The following is a 25,154-nucleotide window of genomic DNA, read 5'->3' as shown; positions in this document are numbered from 1 at the left end:
GTTTACAATGTTTATGCCTTCTTGATGGAGTCTTCCTTTGAGTATTATGAAGTGTCCTTCTGTGCCTCTTTTTATGGCCTTTGTTTTGAAATCTATTTTGTCTGATATAAGTATTGCTACTCTTGCTTTTTTCCCTGTCCATTTGCTTGGAATATTTTTTTTCCATCCCTTTACTCTCAGTCTGTGTAGGTCCTCTGTTGAGAGGTGGATCTCTTGTAGGCAGCATATGTGTGGGTCATGTTTTCTTATCCATTCAGCAATCCTATGCGTGTTGATTGGGGCATTTAATCCATTTACATTTAAAGCTATTATTGATAGGTACCTATTCATTTTTTCCCTTTGTACCTGTGTTCCTCTCTTTCTCACTCTTTCTTCATCTTCTTAAAACAGTCCCTTTAGCATATCTTGCAGTGCTGGTTTGGTGGAGGTATATTCTTTTAGCCTTCTTTTGTCTGGGAAACTCCTTATTTCGCCTTCCATTTTAATTGAGAACCTTGCTGGGTAGAGCAGTGTTCGTTGCAGGCCTTTGCTTTTCATTACTTGGAATATTTCTTGCCATTCCCTTCTGGCTTGTAGTGTTTCTATTGAGAAGTCAGCTACTAGCTGTATTGGGGAATCCCTTGTGTGTTACTACCTGTTTCTCCCTTGCTGCCTTTAGGATTCTCTCTTTGTCTTTGATATTTGCCATTTTAATTATGATGTGTCTTCAAGTGGGGCTCTGAGGAAGATGGATTCATCTAGCCAAGGGAGTTGCCTGCATGGAGAAGCTTATTGTCTGCATATCCCTGCTTGACTGGAAAACTGGCCAGCGGGAAGGTGGAACGCCACCAAGAGACAATGAGTGTTATCTATGTATGGTACTTCCTTGAGGGTTCTTAAGAACTGGTTTTAGTAACTAGATTAATGTTTGTCCCTGCAGTCTTGATAATTAACAGGTGAGGTGGTTCTCAAATTAGTTTGCATTCTTTGTATTGTTTAAGCCTGCTAATAAAATAGATGCTTTCCCTTGGTTTGGGGCTTAGTCGGTCACGTCAGCCAAGTCCCCTACTGCTCATCACATTCAGTCTCCTGCCTCTTCAATTTGTTGCGGCACTGGTAACGCGACAGGCCTCATTGAGTTCCTCTTGAAAGGGACCCTCTGTGCTTTCTGGACTTGTGTGACTTTTTCTCTCCTCTAGTTAAGGAAGTTTTCCATCAATACTTTTTCAAAGAGGTTCTCTATCCCTTCCTCCTCTTCTCCTTGTGGTATCCCTATTATACAGATATTTTAACATTTCAGGTTGTCCTGCACTTCCCAAAACACCTCTTCATTCTTTTTGAGTCTTTTTTCATTTCCCTGCTCTTTTGGAAGCTTTTTTGTACCTTGTCCTCCAGCTCACTGATTTGATCCTATGCTTCATCTAGCCTGTTTTTGATTCCTTCTACTCTGTTCTTCAATTCAGAAATTGTATTCTTCATTTCCTCTTGCCTCTGTTTCTGTGTCCTTTTTCATGGTGATATAGTTTGCAGTAAGTCCCTCATAGTTTCCGTGTAGTTTTTGGTAATTCTCTTTGAGCTCACTGAGCTTCCTTAGAACCATTGTTTTGAACTCAATATCTGATAATTTACTTGCCTCTATTTCATTTAGTTCTCTTTGTGGGGATTCCTCCTTACCCTTTGATTGGGGGGTGTTTCTTTGTCTTCCCATTTTTTGTGAGACCCTTCTTTTTTATTTCTGTTTTTTAAATTTATCTGTCTTGATTTTCTGACTTTGTGGTGTGAACTTCTATGGTAGGAGACTGCTCTTTTATTTTTTTTCTTTATGGAACTGCCTCTGATGATGTTAGCTGTTGACCCTGTCTGACCTTAGGCAGTCTGTTCGAGACTTCCAGGAATCTACTATCTGTGTCTGTCTCCTCCAGTTGTTAATCTAGTCACTCTGCACTCAGCAGTCAGGCTTAGGCACCACAGGGCATGGCAGAGTCCCTCCTGTGGGTGGGGCTGTTGTGTCCTCTCATGGTGCTGCTGCTCAGGGGTGTGGTACCTGAACAAGATGGCTGCTTCTGTATGGGGGAGGAGTCAGCACCAGGATCCCATTGGCTACTCCCTCAGTTCTATCCCCAAAGCCTCCGTCTCCTGACTGTCCTCAAGCATCTCTAGACCACTCTGCGCCCCCTTTAGCCAAGGATCTACAATCTGTGACTGCTGCTCTGTACTCAGCAGTCGGGCTCGTGCACCACTGGGCCAGGGCAGAGCCTCCTGGGGGTGGGGATATTGTGTCCTGTCACACTGCTGCTGCTCAGGGAAGTGGTCTGCCTTAGCAAGATGGCTGCTGTTGTATGGTGGGAATCACAAGCAGGATCCTGCTGGCTACTCTTTCAGTTCCCGCCCCAAAGCCTCCTTCCCTAGTCTCTCCTCAGGCATCTCCAAACCACTCTGCCCCTGCCTTTCCCAGAGCTCAGGGTAAGTGTCTGCCAATAAAAATTTATGCGTTGTCCCTTTAAATGGCTCTTTGCATCTCCAGCTGCCCATCTCTGGCAGAGAGCAACCCTGCCGCTTTTGGCAGCTGGCTGTTATCTGTGTACTTTTTGGGCTCTGGCGCTGTAGGCTGGAGATCCCTGCTTATGGTTTAGATCCTGCTCTTCTCAGGGGGATCCAACTGGCCCTTTCAATGTCCATCTGGTGCTGCTGCCCATGGGTGGCCCACCTGTCTTTTCGAGTCTCTGCTGCACTCCTTACCAGTTAGGTTGTGCTAAAGCTGATTCTTCTGTCTGTCCAAGGTTAATAAGGCTCCTCTCTTGCTATTGTTCAGTTGTTTTCCAGGTGATTTCTCCACAATTTAGTTGTAATTCCAACTAAAATTGGGAGGAGATCAGTGTGACTTCCATTCACTCCTCCACCATCTTAAAGTCTGTAACTGCAAATTTTTATAAGGCATTGTTTGTGATTCAGACTTTGGCCAGTTCATAAAGTTGACTCTTAAAACATATCCATGACCTTGAGCACTGCTTGAACAATTTTTATATCCTCTATGAATTACACTTAGAAGTGTGATTCCACATGCAACCATATATTCTCTGTGTGTGTGTATCCATTAAATGATAAGTGAAGATTGCCATATTCTCAGAGAGGAAGTGGATTGGAAGACGGGCAGAAATGGTGAAGGCAATTGATTGTGTGCTGATAGATGGTAACTGATTTTTGGTGATTATCACTTTGTATCGCATACAGATGTCCAATTATTATTTTGTACACCTGAAATTTCTATGGTATACAAGGTCTGTCCTGAAAAAGTCCAACCATTGTTAATATAATGAGAATGGCTCACGGGACATCTCTGTAACCTGGCAGCCAAGGAGGGTGGGCTAGAATGCACATGAGTGAACAATGATGACTTCACTGTACTAGTCAGTATGGTGTAGATGCCACTGAGTGAGCATGTGTACTGCATGGCCATCACATTGAAAATGACTGACTGAGCAAGTAGAGCAATGAATCTGCATCAGATTTTGTGTTAAGCTAAAACTGATGACCCAGAAGGCCACAGCTATGGGCAACTGGTGATTGGCAGCTTCATTGTGATGACACATGTGCTCATGAGTTTTTGGCGAAACATCAAATCACTCAGGTGAGTCAGCCCCTCTACAGCCCAGATTTGGTGCCCTGAGCCTTCTGACTTTTTCCAACACTAAAATCACCTTTGAAAGTGAAAAGGTTTCAGACCATTGATGAGATTCAGGAAAATACTATGGGGCAGCTAATGGCATTTGGGAGAACTGTGTGAGGTCCCAAGGTGCCTACTTTGAAGGGGACTGAGACATCATTGTCCTATGCATGATATTTCTTGTATCCCTTATCTTCTTTAATAAATATCTCTCTGGTCTATGGCCATACCACCCTGAATGTGCCCTCTCTCATCTAATAAATATCTCTCTTTGTCATCACATGGCTGGATACTTTATGGACAGACCTCATAAACCAGTTTGCTCTCTACAAAAAATACTGTCTTATTCTCAGTTTGACTACATCATGCATCTGAACCAAAAGAAAGGTTTAAAATGTACTAATTTCAATGATTGATTATGATTTTTTAGTGAAAATAGAGCTACTGCTACACAAGAAAGCCAGGTGTGTCTCTAACTTAGGAGTGTGTTCTGGGGCACCTTACTATTCTGCGTTGTAGGGAAAAAAATTGTAGAAGACTGTAATTATCCTAGAGAATTATCATGAGAGTTTAACACACTTTCATTATTTGGTCTTGTCTCCTATTTATACACCTTCTCTAAATAACTGATGGGTGCTCTTTCTAAAGGCAAATGTAACAATGGAGGGAACCGTTAGGAATACAAATGTGGCCCTGGCTGGTGTGGCTCAGTGGATTGAGTGCGGGTCTGCGAACCAAAGGGTCGCTGGTTTGATTCCCACTCAGGGCATGTGCCTGGGTTGCAAGCCAGGTCCTCAATAGGGGATGCACGAGAAGCAACTACACATTGCTGTTTCTCCCCCACTCTTTCTCCTCTCTCTAAAGATAAATAAGTAAATAAAATCTTTTTTTAAAAAAGAAGTCTCTCCTTTGCCTTCTCTCCAAAAATAAATACATAAATAAATAAATCTTTTTTAAAAAACTAGATGCTAAAACAGCAATAAATATCTTGTTAAGAACAAAACAAATACAAATGTGGCCAGATCGCCAACTGTGTAAGAAGGAACTGTAGCAGTTTCTAAAATATTCTTCCATGTTCTACTTCAGATAAGCTCTTTGTGTCTTGAATTGCTCCTTTGTCTTTCTTCTATCATTTTCTTAACATCTTTACTGAAATTTAATTATTTTAATTTTTGAAATTGATATTATTTACTGAATTAAATGTACCATTTGATGTTTGTTAGTACAGTTCTCTATTTGTGTAACCATCACCACAGTTTAATTTAAAACATTTTCATCACTACAAAAGGAAATATACACATTTTAGGGATTACTCTTCACCTCATTTCCACCTGACCCATCTCCCAACACTAAGTAACCGCTAATCCATTTTCTGTCTCTAAATTTCCCTATTCTAGACATTTCTTTTTGAAAAAAAATATTTTGCTGCGGCTGGTATGGCTCAGTGGATTGAACACTGGCCTGTGAACCAAATGGTCGCTAGTTTGATTCCCAGTCAGGGCACATGCCTGGGTTGAGGCCCAGGTCCCCAGCGGGGGGTTGCGTGAGAGGCAACCTCGTGTTGATGTATCTCTCCCTCTCTTTCTCCATCCCTTCCCCTCTCTAAAAATAAATATATAAAATCTCTTAAAAAATAAAATAAAAGATTATATGTATTTATTTTTAGGGAGAGTGGAAGGGGGGGAGAAAGAGAGAGAGAGAACCATCAATCAGTTACCTCTCATATGTGACCCAACTGGGGACCAAACCTGCAACCCTGGCATGTGCCCCTACAGGAAATCTAACCGGTGACCTTTTGCTTTGTAGTATCATGCCCAACGAACTGAGCCATGTGAGGGCTCTAGACATTTCTTATATTGATCTTATTTATTTTATATAATGTTCCAGGGTTTATCATGATGTAGCATGTGTAAGTACTTCATTACTCCTTTTGTAATAAGATTTTATTTATTCACTTTTAGAGAGAGCGGGGATGGGAGGGAGAAAAAAGGAGAGAATCATCAACATGAGAGGAACATCAATTGGTGTCTCTCAAGTGTCCCCAACCCAGACAGAGCCCACAGCCCAGGCATGTGCCCTGACTGGGAATCCAACTGGCGACATCTCAGTTTGCAGGATGACACCCAGCCCACTGAGCCACACCAGTCAGGGAGTACTTCATTTCTTTTTTCTTTTTTTGTAAAATTTTCTTTTATTTATCTTTAAAGAGGGGAAGGAAGGGAGAAAGAGAGTGAGAGAAACATCAATGTGCGTTTGCATCTCACATGCCCCCTACCAGGAAATAGGCCTGCATCATAAAAAGTTACCTTTTTATCGTAAAAAGGTGTTAATATTTGTCAAAGTTACTTGTTGAAATATTGATTGGAATTATACTGATGTTATGTACCATGTTGGAAATAATTGGCATAATGACAATATTTTGTCACCCTATCAATGAACTTACAGTGTCTCTCAATTTATTTAGATCTTCTTTGACTTTTTCTTCATAACTGTGCATTTTTCCTTATATTCAGTGGTGAAAAAAATAGGTTTACAGTTGTTCATATGGAAAACAATACAATAATTAATGAATAATACAATAATAAACTTTCATGTATTCACAACTGTAAACCTACTTTTGCCTCATCCTGTAGATTCTGTACATATTTTTTTACATTTATAGCTAAATATTTTATGTAAATGTATTTTTAATGATAAATTTTAATTATTCTTGCTGGCATACAGAAAACCAACTAACATTTGTATATTAAGTATGTATCCTGCAAAATCACTTATTAGTACCAGCAAGCTTGTATCAGTTTTTGGGATTCTCTGTGAAGACAGTCATGCCATCTGTGAAGAAAGACAGCTTTATTTCCTCCTTCCCAATCTGCATCCCTCTTCTATATTTCTTCTGTCTTATTATGAGAGCTAGTGTTTCCAGTGTAATGGAGAATAGAGGTTGTGAAGGAGCATCCTTGCCTTGTTTCTGAGCTGGGGGAAGGAATCTAGTTTTTCACAAGTAAGCATTATGTAAGCTATAGGGTTTTCTTTGCAGATTATGTAGTTGAGGAAGATCCCCTCATACTGAGTTTTCTGAGATTTTTTTGTTGCTAATGGATTACAGTTTATATTTTCACATATCAGAATACCTTAAATTTATACTAACTTTGTTACAGTGAAATATAGAAATGTTATTCCTTTATAGGTTCTTTGGGTTATTATACAGATTACATTTATAATTATGTATTTTTTAAAAGCTGGAGGAGAAAGAAAGGCAATTATATATAGAAGCTCTTTTCTTAAAGATTTTATTTATTTATTTTCAGAGAGAGGGGAAGGGAGGAAGAAAGAGGGAGAGGAACATCGATGCGCAAGAGAAATAATCGTTTGCCTTTCATGCACCCCCAGCTGGGGACCTGGCCCACAACCCAGGCATGTGCCCTGACTGGTATCAAACCAGTGACCCTTTGGTTCACAGGCCGGTGCTCAATCCACAGAATCACTCCAGCCAGGGCTATACTTATAGAAGTTCTTACATTAACCTTTTTATTTATCATTTGTAGATTGGTGTTATCATTTGGTGTCATTTTTTTGGTTATAATATTTTTATTGAATTTATTTCGGGTAACATAGGTTAATAAAATTAGGATGGTGTCATATTTTACCACAACATAACTTTATTCTCACTATTTTGTCCTGTTATCAAACATACTGCATTTTATATATTGTTAGCCCAAGACTACCCCACTTGAAATACTGTAGCTGCAAATTGCACAGAGATAATTTTTTCAAAAACTAATTAAATTTAATAAGACTTAACCTTCCATAAGGTGTGTGCATAAATATAATGCTGTTAATGACAGTTTAAATTTGCCCTACATTTTTGGAAGGGTATTTGATAGTGTGTACAAAAGTTTAAAGCTATTTAATCCATTAATAACCCTCAAACTTTATTTCATAAAAATATTTGCACATAATACAAAAATATATAACTTATTTATAAAATAAAAAACAGTTTTAAATGTTTTTGTCATTTATATTATGTAAAATGCAGACATAAAAAAGCATGGGTTAAACATCTGTAACAGTACAATATATGTTTCTGGAAAACATGTTAAGTAAAAACAGCAGGTAGAACAAACAGTAAGAGCTCATTTAGGGCTATGCGTATGCTTTTTTGCACTTACATATTGCAAACACACAAGAAAATGCAAACATTAATACAAGAACAAAATTAATTTCAAGAATAGGAAATAGAAGTGAAGGTAAGAAATTTATGTTTTGCCCATTTTCTTGTATCTTGGATATATTGTGTGGTGGAAAGAATTACATTCCGCTTGCACTGGCTGGTGCGGCTTAGTTTGTTGGAGTGTTGTCCCATAAATCTAAAGGTTGTGGGTTTGATTCCCAGTCAGGGCACATGCCTGGATTGCGGGTCAGGTCCCAGGCTGGGATGCACATGAGGCAACTGAATGATGTTTCTCTCTCGCATCAATGGTATCAAAGTTTCTCTCTCTCCTCCCCTCTTTAAAATTAATGAGCATATCCTCTGGTGGGGATAAAAAAAGAATTATATTCTGCTTAACACAGATATTAAAAAAACATCAAAATAAGTAGCAAAGTAGAACGACACAGCCCATTACTTTTGTTCAGATATGAGTTCATGAATTGAAATCATTCATTACTTGATAATGTAAAGTGTCACAATAGTCTGTTAACAGTATTCCTGTTATTAATTAGACAGGTATCATGGCCAGTAACCCCACTGTGTAGAAAAATATCAACTTAATTCTTTGTGCTTTCAGCCCTCAGTGTCTGGAATGACAACATGAGACAGCGTCGTGGCCACTACAGTTAGTTAGCTCTTCCGGAGGCAGTCAGTTGTGACCACCCACAGCAGCGCTCTGTGAGCCTCCCTTGAACCGTGCCTGCCAGTGAGGGGAAGACCCAGGAACACACTGGCGGCCAGGGCCATCGCCGTGCTGGGACAGGAACGTGCGCCCCATTGGTCGGCACGTCCAGGTTGCCTTCCGATCGGAGCAGTGCCCTTTGTCAGCCTCACCATCAGCTTTCGGTTCCACAGGCTTTTGAGGAACCTGCCCTGGGATTAGGGAAACTGGGTTTCTGCTGGGTAAGTGGGTTTCTCCCAAACCTGCCTGTATCTCCTGTAAGCTGGTCAGTGCCACGCCAGCTCTTGTGATATGTCAAAGTAGGTCAATTTTGTTTACCTGCTTGTATTGCACTGTTTCAGAAAAAAGCCATCCAGCATTGCATTTTAACTTTATTGGATGCATAGCAGCCCTGTGTCCTCACTGGAGGAAAGTAGAGTCAAGTCAATTTCCTTCTAAACAATTGATATAAAGTAAACAGAATGTGTGGGTACTTACAGGATTCTATTGACTTTTCCAGTACAGCTAATGTATTATCTACTGTGCTTAAAACCTCTGTATGAATGTGAATGATTTTAATGTGATCTTAACTGACTGTTGTTATAGTCTGCAGCATGTCACAAACTATAGCATTCTTCTTCTTACTTCTTCTTCTTCTTACCTGTGCTCTAATAGTAGAGAAAAGTAGGAAAAGAAGTGATCTCTCAGTCATTCATACTGAATCTTCAAGTATACCAATAAAACAATTTACAGTAAATTAAAGCAGATTTCCAAGTACGGATAAAAAGAAGTACTCTATTTTACTCAAAATTCTCTGCTACTTTTAACCTATTCCATCAAAGTCAGGAAACCCCCCCCCCCTTATGGATATGTGAGGGCATATCTATATATTTTATGCATAAATTTCAGGCTATCTTGAAAAATTATTCTAACCTTGTTTTAATGACTATCTTAATATGATTTGCTTGAGATGCATTGAAGAAATTATAGTTTGCAACATAGAATTTATCCTGCAAATAACCCCATGATTTATGAATAGCAAAACCAGCAAAAAGAGAAGATCCCTGAGGATACAAATGATTGTGTTCCCACAGACAAGCATTTCCTGCCTGAGAAATGAACCAGTGTGGCCCTGAGAACAGAGTCCTTGCTCATGGGACCCCCTGATGACCAGGCGCGGCAGGGCCCACACAACCTCTTCTTCTCGACCGACCTGCCATCGCTGAGGGGAGCCCCGCCGTCATCACCGTCACTGCCATTGACCAGCGTCTCCGGTCCCTGTGTGTTTCTTCCTGAAGAAATTGTCCTTGATTGATATCTGTTCCATCTCTGTCACAGTCCCCAAATCTGCCATGAACTCTGATGAGCACCCGTTTCATCTCCTTCCTGGGATGCCCCTCAGAGGTTTTCCTGGCATTTTTTCCACTGGCACGGAGTCTGCCTCCCTTCTAGGGATGTCCCGTGGCCGGCTGTGCTGCTGTTACCACCCGGCGCCACAGGGCCTTCGTGAGCAGAGCCACCGTGTGTAGATGGTTGCTGCTCCACAGCTCAGCGGGTATGTCTGTGGAGCCCTTCGTGTTGTGAGCACATAAAATATAGTTATAACAACCTATTTTAAGCTGACTTTTACCCTCTCATTTTTAAAAAAGATTTTATTTATTTATTTTTAGAGAGGGGAAGAGAGGGAGAAAGTGAAGGAAAGAAACATTAATGTGTGGTTGCCTCTTGAGCACCTCCTACTGGGGACCTGTCCTGCAACCCAGGCAAGTGCCCTGACTGGGAATCGAATGGGCAACCCTCTGATTTGCAAGCCGGTGCTCAATCCACTGAGCCACACCAGCCAGGGCAACCCTCTCATGTTATAGATTACAGGTATTCTAATTTACATTTTTTATACTATATATTCAATAACATCATTATATTTATAGTATTGTAATATGTTTTTTAACTTTTAAATTACAGTTGTAAATGATTTATGTACCACCATTACAATACCAGCAAATCTAGCTTTGACTATATATTTACCTTTATCTGTTTTTACATAGTGGTATGTTTTTACAATGTTAATTAACAAGGTTTTTATTTCAGCTTGAAGAATGCCTTTTAGCATTTTTTTGTAAGTTAGGTCTAGTGGTGATAAACTTTCTCAGTTTTTCTTTTTTTTGCAAGAATCTTAATCTTGCCTTTACTTCTCTAAGACAGCTTTGCCAGTATAGTCTTCTTTGTCCACATCATCCAAACCCATATACAGATTTAATGCAATCCCCATCAAAATCCCAATCACTTTTTTTTTAAGAAATAGAACAAAAAAACATAATATTTGTATGGGACCACAAAAGACCCCAGATAGCCACAGCAATCCTGAGGAAAAAAACAAAGCTGGAGGTGGCATGCTACCTGACTTCAAATTACACTACAGAGCAATAATAATCAAAACAGCATGGCATTGGCAGAAAAAGACACACAGACCCACGGAACAAAATTGAGAGCCCAGAACTAAAACCACAAGCATGGAGGCAAATGATCTTTGACACAGGAGCTAAAAGCACATAATGGAGAAGAGAAATCCTCTTCAATAAATGGTGCTGGAAAACCAGGAAAGCCACATGCCAAGGAATGAAACTAGATGACAGTTTGTCCCCAAGTGCAAAAATTAATTCGAAATGCATCAAAGCCCTAAATATAAGATCTGAAACAATAAATTATAGAAGAAAACATAGGTACTAAACTTAGGAATCTTGGTTGTAGAGAACATTTTATGAATTTGACCCAAAAGAAAAGAGAAGTTAAGGCAATATAATTGAATGAGACTATATCAAAATAAGAAGCTTCTGCACAGCAAAGCAAAAAGGCAACCCACCACATGGGAGGAGATGTTTACAAACAACAGTTCCAACATGGTTTAATATCCAAAATATAAAAAGAACTCATACAGGTCAAAAACAAACCAACCATCCAATTAGAAAATGTGCAGAGGGCCTGGGCAGACACCTCTCCCAGGAACACATGCAAATGGCCATCAGATTTATGAAAAGACGCTCAACTTCACCCCCTGTCAGGGAAATGCAAATCAGACCCACACATGTAGTAGAAACAGACTGACAGCTGTCCAAAGGGAGAGAGTTTCGGGGGCTGGGTGAAAAAGGTGAAGGGATTAGGGAAACAAAACAAAAAGTCATAGACACAGACAACCATAGGGTGGTTACCAGATGAAGCGCGGAGTGAGGTGTGTAGTAAAGGGTAAAAGTGGTCAAACATATGGGGACGGAAGATGATTTGACTTCGGGTGGTCGACACTCAATGCAATATCAAGATCGTGTATCATAGAATTGTACCCTTGAAACCTATATAATCTTATTAACCAATGTCACCCCAATGAATTTAAAAAATTTTTTTAAAACAAGGCCTTTTCAGAAGCCCATCTCCTCCTGCTCCCATCTGACGGTGTACATGGCTGGCGCCCTCTCCTCTTATCGTTCTCCCCTGGGGAGGAATTCTCGCTCTTGCACCTCCTCCCCGTCCGACAGGCGGCGCCCTCCGTCCTGTGCTCTCAGCCACCCCGCCCAGTCCGGGGAGCCTTCGCACCCCCGGGCCTGGCGGGAGACCTACGCCTACGGTGCCCCTGGGTGGAGCCCGAAACCGGCGGCGGGCGGCGCGCCCCAGCGCTCCACCCCTCTCCAGGGAGAACCTCCGGTCTGCGCGGCGCTGGCCGCAGCAGGGCGACCCTCAGCTGTTTTTTTTTTTTTTTTCTTAGTTGCCCCAGACAAGGAACTACGCTGTTTTTTTGGCACTCCGTGCGAGAGGAGACAGCAACCTGCCCCGGGGGCGCGCGCGCTGCCTCCCAGAGGCTCTGCTTCCGGAAGCCGGGCGGCCAGCGGGCTTGCCAGGCGGCGAGGGCCGGGGAGTGGGGCCAGCCTTTAGGCGAAGTGAAATCGTTCTTGTTCTCTTTCCAATGCAGCGCTTCTCAATTTTGTGTGATTTATTGTCTTTTTTATAATAGCCTTTCTGACAGCCTTGAGGTGATACCTCGTTGTGGGTTTGACTTGTGTTTCCCTGATTAGTGACGCTAAGCATCTTCATGTGTCTGTTAATCATCTTTGTGTCCTCTTTGGAAAAAGGTCTATTTATGTTCTCCACCTATTTTTAATCCCATTGTTTTTTATATTGAGATATGTGAGTTCTTTATATTTTTTAATATTAACCCCTTATTGGATACATTATTTGCAACTATATTCTCCCATTCAATAGATTGCATTTTTGGTTGATTAATGGTTAGCTTTGCTTTGCAAAATACTTTTAGTTTGATAGAGTCCCATTTGCTTAATTTTGCTGTTGCTCTTGCGTGAGGATACAGATTCAAAAACATATTGCTAGGATCAACATCAAAGAGTTCAATGTCTATGTTTTCTTCTAGGAGTTTTATGGTATCAACTCTTACTACATTGATGTCTTTAATTCACTTTGAGTTCAGTTTTATATGGTGTAAGAAAGTGATTCATTTTTATTTATTTGCATGTGGGTGTCCATTTTTTTCAGCAACATTTATTAAAGAGACCACCTCTTCCCATTTTATGTTCTTGCCTCCTTTGTCATAATTTAATTGACCTTACAGGCATGGGTTTATTTCTGAGCTCTCTGTTCTGTTCCATTGATCTATGTGTCTGTTCTTGTGCCAGTACCAAGCTGTTTTGATTACAGTGGACTTGTAGCATAGTTTGATGTCAGAAAGCATGATATTTCCAGCTTGTTCTTCTTTTTCCTGATTGCTTTGGCTATTTGGGTTATTTTGTGGTTTTATACAAATTTTAGGATTGTTGTAGTTTCTTGAAGAATGCCATTGGTATTTTAATAGTGATTGCAATGAATCTGTAGATTGCTTTGGGTAGTATGGACATTTCAACGATATTAATTTTCCAATTCATGAGCACAGCATACCCTTCCATGAAGACTGTCATCTTTAATTTCATTTGTCAATGTCCTATAGTTTGCAGAATGCCAAAACAAAAGCTATTATTATATATGGCCCTCCAACCCCCAAACCTTGTGTTCTTCCTCAAAATTATCTTCTGGAAATCCTTCTACTTGTATAGTTTTCATTTTTATTTACAATAGATCAGCTTTTAATGATGTGGACGGGCCACAATTTACTCAGTCATTATTACCCTGGTTATTGCCAGTTTTTTTAAATGCATATATTTTTTATTTTAGAGAGCAATGAATGAGGAAAGAGAGAGAAAGAGAGAAAGGCATTGATGTGAGAGAGAAACATTGACTGGTCACTTCCTATATGTTCCCAACTGGGGATCCAACCCACAACCTAGGTATGCACCGTGAGCAGGAATCAAAACCACAACCCTTAGGTGCACGGGATGATGCGCCAACCAGCAGAGCCACAAAACTGGCCAAGTCTATTGCCAATCTTTGAGTAAACAACCCTGCAAAAAAAAAAAAAAAAAAAAAAAAAAAAAGCATGTGCATATGTTAAATACTGCTACTTTTATTTCACTTCTTTCAGATAATTCTCAGAAGAAGAATTCCTGATAAGAATGTGAAATAATATTTAATTTCAATAAATTGCATTCCAAAAAGACATAATACTGCACATTTATATAAGCATGCCCTTTTCCATACATTATATTCACCAATAGATTTTAGAGTGCTTTTATTTTTTGATGAATTGAAGGATGTTAATCAATATATGCTGCAGTTTAACTTATTATATTTCCTGGAGGGAAGAATGGGTTATTGTTGGCAATGTGTAACAGGATGCAGAGTGGGAGTCTCCTGCCTAACCAAGCACAGATTCGTGGGAGATGCTTTGGAACTGAACTGTGGCCAGGAATGTAGACTTCTGCTTCTCTGAAGGATGTACAGAGAAGCCACACTCTTGGGCTTGTGCCCCCCTGGACTCCAGTGTAACACGGCACGTGTTTCACGGCACGTGTTTCCTGGACTGCTACATGACACCTGAGGGCAATGTACCCCAGTGCCTGAAGGAGAGAGCTGCTGTGAGAGAATGGCAATTCCCAAACCCATGAGTGTGCCTTCCAGAGGGGATGGAGGACTGTTTGTGCAGCCGGCTTAAGTGCAAATAAGGACATGAGGAACTGTTGGGCATGTTTTTGGCTTAGAGCCTGGTGGGGAGCAAGGGAAGTGCTAGGTCTCATGGGAGAAAGGGCTCTGAGCAGGAGTGTTCTCAGCCCGCCCAAAGTTGGAATTCTATAAATAAAACCTGTTTCCTTCAACACTAATTGTTGGGTCATGTATCAAGGCAACATGTGGACAGGCCTGTGTGCTCATTTATAATTTTGGCAACCCAGATGGGACTAAGGGAACCTGTAGTCAGGTTCTAGCCATATGGGGCAGACCAACCTCTGGACTATGGGTGTGGGGACTTTCCAGTCTCAGGGAACTAACTGCCCTGCACCCCAGCTCAAGGTGCCAGTCACCTGGAATGCCAGAATGGTGTAGGGAAACAAATTTGGTGAGGAAGGAACCACTAGGTTCTGGGAGTGGAACTTGCATGCATCTTGGGCATTAGAAACTGAGCCACAAGAGCATACCACCATTTTGAGTAGGTCATGTGAGCCACATGAGTGATGCCATCCTGTGTAGGGTCACTGTTTAGCCCTCCAGTCTGACATGTGGGTTCCCAGAAAGGCCATGAGGCTAGGATTGGATAAGGAGCATCCGAGTTCTGAGAGGTCACTGTGTGAGGACCAAAATCTACAGCATGGATTGGCAGTAGATGAGACCCCAAAGTCTGCTTGTGAAAAAAAGTTATGGATTCAAGCTTTGTTTGTGTATCCCCATATTGTCTGGATTTTTCTGTTCATTGTTTTGGGCCTGAGGTACTTCTGATCTGATAGGAGCCAACTTGTGTTGGCTCCTAAGGGGAGCCCTGTTGATAGAATTCTGGTGGCCCGGAATAGGTACAGCTATTCATCCTCCAATGAGTGAGGAGGTATTGGTTTGTTGCTGCAACACTGTTTGGCCTATGTATGTTTTGGACTATGGGGAAAGATAGACTATATATGGTTCCCTAGATTGCAATACCATCATGGAGTTAGAACTGTGTTGCCTATGGTTTGGGAAGTGGAATGAGACCATGTATGTCCAGGCATTCAGGTCATTGCACAATAGGGTGTTTGTGAGGTCTAAGCTTCAGAAAGCTGTAGGATGTCCCTGCAAATCTAGGGACTTTTAGTGGAAGGTCAATGCCCATGATAAAGGGAAAGCTGTACCAATACTCTGGAGGGATATCTGAAATTCCTCTTCTGGAAAGGACACTGAACCCCAACATAAGGACAACATTTCTTTATTCATGTACTGGTAAAGCTACGGTTTTTAGCTGCCAGATACTGAGTTTGAGTATGGTCCTTCCCGGTGTGAAAAAGAACAAGGATTGAAAGTGGATTATGGTTAAATTTGAAGGAGTAAATGTATTGAGAAAAGTTGTGAAAGTTTTAAACATGAAGAAAAGGAAACCTCAGTTCTTGGGTATGGTTATTCTTCATCTGCTTTTTTTCTGGTCTTATGGGGACATGGTTTGAACTTTGCTCTTTTGGGTACATCAGGAATCCTCTGTGTCTGCCTTTTGGCCTGTGAGACGTAGAAGAGGTCATGTGTAAAACCAGTTGAAGAGAACATCTTTGCCACGTAGGCACCTAGGAAGGGTCATGCAGTGCCAATAGAATCTGGCCTGAGGCCAGAGAGCATGCCTCTGCCAAGAAACCAGGTGGTGAGAAGGCACGTCTCTGCCAGGAGACCAGTGGATACACTGGTGGGCAAGAAGGTATCTGCACCAGCGGAGCTTAGGCCACATGGGACCTGGGAAAGCTCACTTGGGTAACCAGTTAGTGGGACTGGTTGGAAATGAGACAAGATTCTAAAGCTAGTTTTTGTTCCCCTTCTTCTTTTAGAACTCGGTCTTTAACTTTGAATTTTGCTCTGTTTGTGCTCTGAAAGGAAACAGGTTTCCTAGGGAGAGTTAAAACTTCACACTGTATGGAAAAGTGAACAAGAGAAAGTATAAGTCAAGGAAATGCAATTTTAGTGGATAAAAGAACAAGGATTTTATTCCACGTTTTATATTTTCCTCCCTACAGACCCCTCTAGAATTTGGCATTCTAGGAGTATGTGATGACACAAACTTTCTTTGCATAAAACCATTAAGACAAGTTGCCAATGGAGGTTTTGTCAACCAAGACTTTGACTGGAATGTCATGCCTGAAGGAGGCAGGCCTGGGCTCTGGCTGTCATCAGAAAGCCCTGAGGAGCTGGGATTGATTTTCAAAGGTAGTGAACACCCAGGAGAGGAAGCCTGGAGCCTTGGCTGGGTGCACAGTTCGTGGCAGTCTTTCCAGGCAAGGAATGAAGGTTGCTTTCCTAAAAGATGGCAAGGAGGAACCTTAAGGCACAATGGAAACCTCAAGAACTTGAGAGAAGCAGGTGCTACAGTGAGGCCAGATGGAAGGTATGTGGCTCAGCCTCTGTGCTAAAGAGTCGTTTTACAGTTCCTTGTGTGAGTTCCAGCAAAGCAGACTTAAAGATCATATGTGATCAGTTACTGCTCTTGTGTTTACGCAAGTGAACAGACAAAATTAAACTGGACCTAATGCAGTCCCTTTAATGATAATGAGGGTGATCTTAGGGAGAAAAATCGTAATTCAAGGAAAATCACAGTGCCCAATGGTGGACATAGTGCAGCTGTCTTAAAAGTTTTGCTTTCACTTGGAAGTTAAACTGGGTTTGTGACATCATCAGAGGTGTTCAATTTATGGGCAGGGAGAATTTGTCGGATTGTCACTGTTTAATATCATTCCAGGAAAACATTGCAACTGAATGTCTTCTGAAAAGGTAGCCTCTTAGACTTAGAGACTGGTTTGTGGGTTGTTGTGTGAATTAACCTGCGTTCTTCTATTTTCATAGGGCATAAGCTTATGATCTCACTGCCTGAGTGATTGTTCACACAGTATAGGCCTTACTTAAGAAGCCCGTCTGCATGGCTGCTTCCTGAGACTCAATGGTTTGGTTGAACTAAGTGGTTGTGTTGGTGAAGTGTGGGGCATCTGTGGGCTTCACTTTAAAACTGGTTTCCTTTTTTGCCCTAATGGCTTGGGCAGAAAGGGACCAGAGATCTAAAAAGGGGGAATCCTAAAATATCCCCCTCAGCCGAACTAATTGTAGTGGACAAAAGGGCTTTGGACAGGTATGACACGCTTTGCACACCTACCTCCAGAGAAGCCACTCTTTTCCTAAGGTGGGACACTGAAAAATTGGTCCCTGCCATTGTCATTTAATGATATGGTTTTAATTCTGCCTTCTGACCCTCTTGTCAAATCTGTTGTCCCCAGAATATGACAAGGATGCTAACATGTACAGCAGTGCCAGCCTTTGGACATCAAGCCTGCCGCTCCCCAGGGACAGACAACTAACCTGGATTCTGCAAGGCCCTTCCCTGCTCATGAAGGCTACTCTCTACTCCACATCCCTGTTAGGGATTCTTGGATCCAGAGGTAAGTAGTGGTATGGCCATGGCCAGCAGGAAGTAGCTCTAGAATATTATGAAAGCTTTGCCCATTGTCTTGTAAGATTACAAGGGTCCAGAGTCTAAAAGGGGAGATTGTAATGGGGTGCAGAGCAGGGGTCCCCCAAAATAGCAAAGCATTTCCCAACAAACCTTGACTGGGGGGAGGGGGAATGGATGATACGGTGATTGAGATGCTTTTCATAACAATGGCAAGTTGATAGCCGTGTCCTTCCTGAAGGGACGTGTACTGCTGCCCAGGGTAAAAGGACTACGTGAATTTCAGAGTGTATAGTGACTCCTGACATAGCTGGGAGAGCTTATACAGTACCTGTACAAGAGGCAGGGAGGCGGAGGCCCTTCTGTCACAAGGAACCCTTGCCCTGACTAAAGAGGGCAGCTGAAATAAGGTAAAAGATACAGAGGAACTGGCAAAAGTAGCACATCATCAGAGGGGCCAGATATGAGGTCACATAGGAAGTTCTGGGCTGAGCATTTAAAATAAGGGCGGGCTGAGAGAGAGAAAGAAAAGAGAGGCAACCATGAAGGAGCCGTGAAGTAGGAGGATTCCACCACGAGGTGCGAGAGAGGAAGCAGCAAGCAGCTATGCACTTTGTAGTGAAGTGTCCGCCATGAGGGCTGGTGTGTAGGGTAGAAGCCATGCCAGCTATGAGTCAGGATCCTGCCATGCGGCCTGGGGTAGTGGAGGAAGCAGCAGTGCGGGCTGAAGAAAGGGTGTAAGGTGAGAGCTAAGGGCACTGTGCGGGCATCCAGGAAAGCTGATGGAACTGTGTGGGAACCTGCCTAACCAAGCACGGACTCACGGGAGATGCTTTGGGACTGAACTGTGACCAGGAATGTAGATTTCTCTTTCTCTGAAGAACATACAGAGAAGCCACTCTGTTGGGACATGTGCCTCCCTGACTCCACCATGATCCAGTGTAACACGGCACATGTTTCCCGGAACCACTACATGGAAGCTGAGGGCAATGTACCCCAGATCCTGAATAAGAGAGCTGCTGCGAGAGGACAGTGGGCCCCAAACCCATGAGTGTGCCTTCCAGAGGGGATGGAGCACTGCTTGTGCAGCAGGCTTAAGTGCAGATAAGGACATGGGGAACTTCAGGGCATGGTTGTGGCGTATAGCCTGGTGGGGAGCGAGGGAAGTGCTGGGTCTCAGGGGAGAAGAGGCTTCCAAGCAGGAGTGCTCCCGGCCCGCCTACTCCTGAGGTTTGAGTCCTATAAATAAAAACCTGTTTCCTTTGATACTAACTGTTGAGTCATGTATCAAGGTGACATGTGGATGGGCCAGTTTTTGCTCAGTTACAAGTGGATTTTGCAATATATTTCTGTCATAAAGTTTCATTATTATTTATACAGACTGACATCAACCAGTTCCCTCATCACAGAAATGAAAGAATTTTCTTCTTCTCAGGAGAATCTTGACTTGGGCCTTATTATTGGGACTCACAGTTCTAGCAGGACTTTGTCCTTGTTTGTCACTGAAAGGTGGGATGACACTGAATGGCACAGACCAACCTCACCAGTGTGCCTGTCCCAGGCCTTGATCGCAGTAGCGACTGGTCATTTTCTGCGGTGTCCTGTGTCTGTGGGGTGGAGGCAGCATTCCTTGCAGGCTCTGGCAGCAATCTGTGTTGTATGGGTTTCCATGTGCAGTCGTAGTAACAAAGTATGAAATTTTGCTATCTCTATTAGTTATTTCAACCTTATTCATGGTTCACTGTCTTCCATTCTTTAATGGACCTTGAAGTTACTTTGCATAGACTGTCACCTCAACAGACTCCAATCGCTTTTTGTGCATCGAAGGTGATCTGTTTTTCATGTTTGTTATGTAGATAAATGACAGTGTCTTACAGAGTTTTAAAGAACCCCAGGAAAAAGACAACTATGAATATGCACTGATTCCAGAAAGTCTGTTGAGAATTTTACATTTCCAGAGAGTACCTTCACTAGACAGATGTCAGGTAGGCTAAGCTTTTTAATACCCTTACCTTCATTCTCTTGAGTTACCACTGCACTCACTGGATGAGGGGCCTAAAGCTAGAGCTTCTGAAAGCTGGGGGAGCTTGGGAAGTCAAAAAGAAAGCAACAGCAAGACACTTGCTCATGGCAGGCATTACCTTTACTTACATGTAGGTGTATCCATTTCTGGAAAGGAGAATCTTCTTACACTGTGCATGAGCTTAGGACTCTTGCTTTCTGGGAATGACCAGAAAAGTTTCTACCCAACACAAGCAGAGAGAATACAGCCAACATGTTGAGTTTGTCAGGGCGTTTAAGAGAGAGGGAAGAAAAAAAAAGGTGTTTTATGATTAGCCCTGATAAGGCCATTTTTTTATAAGATTTATTTATTTATTTTTAGAGAGAGGGGAAGGGAGAGAGAAAGACTGCGAGAGAAACATCAATGTGTGGTTGCCTCTCTTGCACCCCCTATTGGGGACCTGGTCTACAACTCAGGCATGTGCCCTGACTGGGAATTGATCCTTTGGTTTGCAGCCTGGCACTCAATCTACTGAGCCACACCAGCCAGGGCTAATAAGGCCTTTTATAAAATATATTAGTCACATTTGTCTTTTGTAAGAATTTGGTACTTCTGTCAGTGGAAATTAACAAGACCTGAATCACCAAATATCACCAAACAGATGTTAGCTTAAAGCTACTGAGAAATGTCTAAATATAACTCATGGCCAAGATGGAGGCATAGATAGATACACTTTGCCTCTTCACACAAACAAAAAAAGGACAACAACAAATATAAAAACAAAAAACAACCAGAACTGTCAGAAAATCGAACTGGAAGAGGCCTGACAACCAAGGAGCTAAAGAAGAAACATTCATCCAGACTGGTAGGAGGGGTGGAGATGGGCGGCTGGGGCGGAGAGGATGCACCACAAGGCAGTGGCTGGAGGACCAGGCGGTCCCACATTTTCATGCAGATAAACTGGGAGGAACAGCTGGAGAGCGAGACAGACCACACAACCCAGGGCTCCAGTGCAGGAAAAGAAAGCTTCAAAACCTCTGGAGGTAAAAACCAGGGTGGGTTGCGGCAGCAGAAGAAACTCCCAGCCTCACAGAGAGTCCTTTGGAGAGACCCACGGGGTCCCAGAATGTACACAAACCCATCCACCTGGAATCAGCACTAGAAGGGCCCAGTTTGCATGTGGGTAGTGGGGGAAATGACTGAAAGCCAGCTGGGAGACAACCAAGTGACATTGTTCTCTGACCCCTCCCCCACCACAGTGTCACTATGCAGCAACCTGGGTCGCCCCACCCTGATGAATACCTAAGGCTCCACCCATCCCAATGTTACAGGAGTGCTGAGACAAAGAAACATGGTCCAAATAAAAGAACAGATCAAAGCTCCCAAAATAGAACTAAGTGATGAAGAGACAGCCAACCTACCAGATGCATAGTTCAAAACACTGGTAATCTGGATGCTCACTGAATTGGTTGCGTATAGTCACAAAATGGAAAAAAAAATGAAGGCTATGCAAAGTGAAATAAAAATACACAGGGAACCAACAGTAAAGGGAAAGAAACCAGGACTCAAATCAACGATTGGGAGCAGAAGGAAGAAATAAACATTCAGCCAGAACAAAATGAAGAAACAGGAATTCAAAAAAATGAGGAGAGGCTTAGGAACCTCCAGGACAACTTTAAATGTTCCAGAATGCAAATCATAGGGGTGTCAGAAGGAGAAGAGGAAGAGCAAGAAATTGAAAACTTATTTGAAAAAATAATGAAGGAGAACTTTCCCAATCTGGCAAAAGAAATAGACTTCCAGGAAATCCAGGAAGCTCTGAGAGTCCCAAAGAAGATGGACCCAAGGAAGCACACACCAAGGCACATCATAATTACATTACCCAAGACTGAAGATAAGGAGAGAATCTTACAGGCAGCAAGAGAAAAGGGGACAGTGACCTACAAAGGAGTTTCCATAAGACTATCAGCTGATTTCTGGAAAGAAATCTTGCAGGCAAGAAGGGGCTGGCAAGAAGTATTCAAAGTCATGAAAGGCGAGGACCTACATCCAAGATTACTCTCTCCAGCAGAGCCATCATTTAGAATGGAAGGGCAGAGAAAGTGCTTCCCAGGGAAGGTCAAGTTTAAGGAGCTCATCATCACCAAGCCCTTATTATATGAAATGTTAAAGGGACTTATCGAAGAAAAAAAAGATCAAAAAGTATGAACAGTAAAATGACAACAAACATCTATCAAAAAGTGAACCTAAAAAAAAAAAACAAAAACAAACTAATCAAACAACTAGAACAGGAACGGAATCACAGAAATGGAGGGGAAAGAATGGGCAAAAAGGTACAGGGAATAAGCAGCATAAAGAGTAGGTACAAAATAGGCTGGGGAGGTTCAGAACAGTATAGGAAATGGAGAAGCCAAAGAGCTTATTTGTACGACCCATGCTCATGATCCACGGGGTGGGGAATGCTGGAGGGGGGGCGGTTGCAGGGTGGAGGGCAGTAAACGGGAGGAAAAAAAGAAACAACTGTAATAGCATAATCAATAAAATATTAAACATTTTTTAAAAAGTCTAAATATTTCCGGTATCAATATAGATGGTCATAACGTTTTGATCCATTTTGTAAACAAATGGTTAGAAACTAGTGTTTGTATTTTCTTTACAAACTATTTATATTGAATTACTGCTGTCAGCTGAATTCAGCCCCATGGTTTGCCCAAAGGGCTCCAGCCAAGTTCCTTGGGCTGGAAGGTGCGAGTGCGGAGGCTCTGAGATTTCTGCTCTCGACCTTCCAGGTAGCTGTCTTCCACCTTGACATCTATGTGTCCTGTTTGGTGACCGACTGCTTTCCCAGGACTTTCTGAAGGGCCCCCAGCACATCCTTGTTTCTCAGGCTGTAGGTGAGCGGGTTTAGCAGGGGTGTGAGGACTGTGCAGAACACAGACACAGCCTGCTCCTGCTCCGGGCTGTGGGAGGAACCGGGTGTCATGTACATATAGACACATGGTCCTAGGTAAAAACTTACCACCGTGAGGTGGGAGGAGCAGGTGGCTAAGGCTTTGTTCCTGCTTTGGGGGGATTTCATACGAAGGACAGCAAGGAGGATGACGGTGTAGGAAGCTATGATGAGTCCAAAAGGGATGAAGATAAACACAATTCCCAGCCCAAACACCACCAGCTCATAGGTGGACGTGTCTTTGCATGAGATCTTCATGATTGCCGGCATCTCACAGAAGAAATGGTGGATTTCTCTGGACCCACAGATGGGTAGATTCATGGTATAAAATGTGTGGGCTATGGAAACCAAAATGCCTCCAACCCAGGAAACTGCAGCCATTTGCAGGCAGACTGCATGGTTCATGATGACTGCGTATCTCAAGGGGTTACAGATAGCTACGTATCGGTCATAGGCCATGAGGGTCAAGAGAATACACTCAGCACCCCCAAGAGTAAAGAAGAAAAATATCTGGGTTCCACAGGCAAGACGTGTGATGTTCTTCTTTCCAGAGAAAAAGTTTGTCATCATTTTTGGAACAGTGCTGCTGATGAGGGCCAAGTCCACGAGGGAGAGCTGGCTCAGCAGGAAGTACATCGGGGTGTGGAGCCTCACGTCCATCCATATCAGGAGCAGCAGGAGAGAGTTTGCCATGACAGCCAATAGGTAGAGCAGCAGGATCGTGTAGGTGAGGACGCTGGTGTGCTTCATGTTGGGGAAGAGTCCCAAGAGAAGGAAATCTGATGTCCCTGTCTCATTTCCTCCCTTCATGGCTTTGTTTGCTGCTCTGGTAACCGAAAGAAGAACGTGAGAGAGACAAGTCAAAGGAAATGTAAGGCCGTTCAAAAAATTGTATTGGTAAGTAATTGCTGTAATAATGTGAGGTAAAAAAATAAAATAACTTCACACAAGTTAGCAGCTTATGACCACAAATATATTTTTTCTTGCTCTCATATCTATGGGCCCGTTGGATATTTTCCTTTAGGTAGCAGGTCAGGTACAGATACACATCTCACTCTGGGATTTGCTTTTCTCAGGGAAAAGGCAGAAGCCAGAAAGGGACAAACAGAATGACATGATTTTTCTAAGGTCTGAGGCCAGAATTAATTCTATCTTTTTCCCCCAGTATTATTTTGTATTCGTTTTAGGTGTGTAGCATAGTGGTTCGACAGTTTTGTATACTTTACAAAGTATGTCCTGCACCCACCCGCCACCATGCGCAGTCAGTACGATATTGTTGACTGCATTTCCTCTGTTGCGCTTTACACCCCTGGGACTGCTCTGCGGCCAAGAGGCCGCACTTCCCAAGGCCTCTGCCGCTTGACCCGGCCGCAGCCCCGGCCTCCGGCGGCGCCCAGGCTGCTCTGTTTCTGTGCTCGGTCGACCGTGTTCCACCACCGTCCTCTGACTGAAGCAAATCACATACCAAAAAAAGGTCAGCATTAATTTGGTGAGAAAGTAACTCCACCCACAATGAATCATAAAAAGATGGGGAGTGAAGAACTTGGAAGTGACTAATATGATCTATTATGTTTCTCAAAGCTCCTACCACCACTCTCCTCAAGTTCATGGTCTGGAAGCTGGCTTTTCAGAAGTTTCATAATTTAACACTGAGTCTTCTGTTTACTGTGTTGTACTAGCCCCAGTAACAAAGACCTATGGGTCTTGGTTCACATGATCACAAACTATTTTCTTTTTGGTGAGCCTGAGGCCACACGCAGCCATTTAATGTGCCCACGGGCAGGCATCCCTCGGAGGAACAGGAAGGCCCCCCTCGCGGCCCGCCCTCTGCCTCGGAGCGCCTGCCTGAGCGGGGGGACGGCGCGGTGGCCTCCGCCAAGGCGCAAACTGATGTAATTCGCGACGTGTTTTCTTAGCTTTATTCACAGAACCCCAACGCGAACCACATCAGGATGAATTCAGAAATAATTATTTCAGATTCCATAAGCTGTACATGAGAAGTCGCGCTGTGTTAGGGGAGAGGACGCCCCTCCCTACAAGTTTTGGGAAGTAGAAATGTAGAATTTCCTACTCTAAGCAGCTTGGAAGGAATTCCGCGTGGGATGCTTAGGCCATCGGAAAGCATAAATCCACAACACGGCAGGAAGATGCCGCGGAGA

General features: G+C 42.8%; 1 protein-coding gene across 1 annotated transcript; it reads right to left on the bottom strand.

Annotated features, from left to right (window-relative positions):
- Nucleotides 1-22,857: 22,857 nt before the first annotated feature.
- Nucleotides 22,858-23,805, bottom strand: LOC129079080 (olfactory receptor 2M2-like). Its single transcript, XM_054584053.1, has one exon. The coding sequence runs from the start codon at nt 23,803-23,805 to the stop codon at nt 22,858-22,860; it is 948 nt and encodes a 315-aa protein (XP_054440028.1).
- Nucleotides 23,806-25,154: the final 1,349 nt, after the last annotated feature.

Source organism: Pteronotus mesoamericanus, unplaced genomic scaffold (genome assembly GCF_021234165.1).
Source record: "Pteronotus mesoamericanus isolate MK-2021 breed Mesoamerican mustached bat unplaced genomic scaffold, CSHL_Meso_final contig_752, whole genome shotgun sequence".
Classification (NCBI taxonomy): domain Eukaryota; kingdom Metazoa; phylum Chordata; class Mammalia; order Chiroptera; family Mormoopidae; genus Pteronotus; species Pteronotus mesoamericanus.
The sequence above is the reverse complement of the archived record's forward strand: the minus strand, read 5'-3'. Positions and strand labels throughout refer to the sequence as shown.

Coding starts and splice junctions, on each gene's coding strand:
- LOC129079080 (XM_054584053.1), bottom strand. CDS start 23,805: ATGAAGGGAGGAAATGAGACAGGGACATCAGATTTCCTTCTCTTGGGA.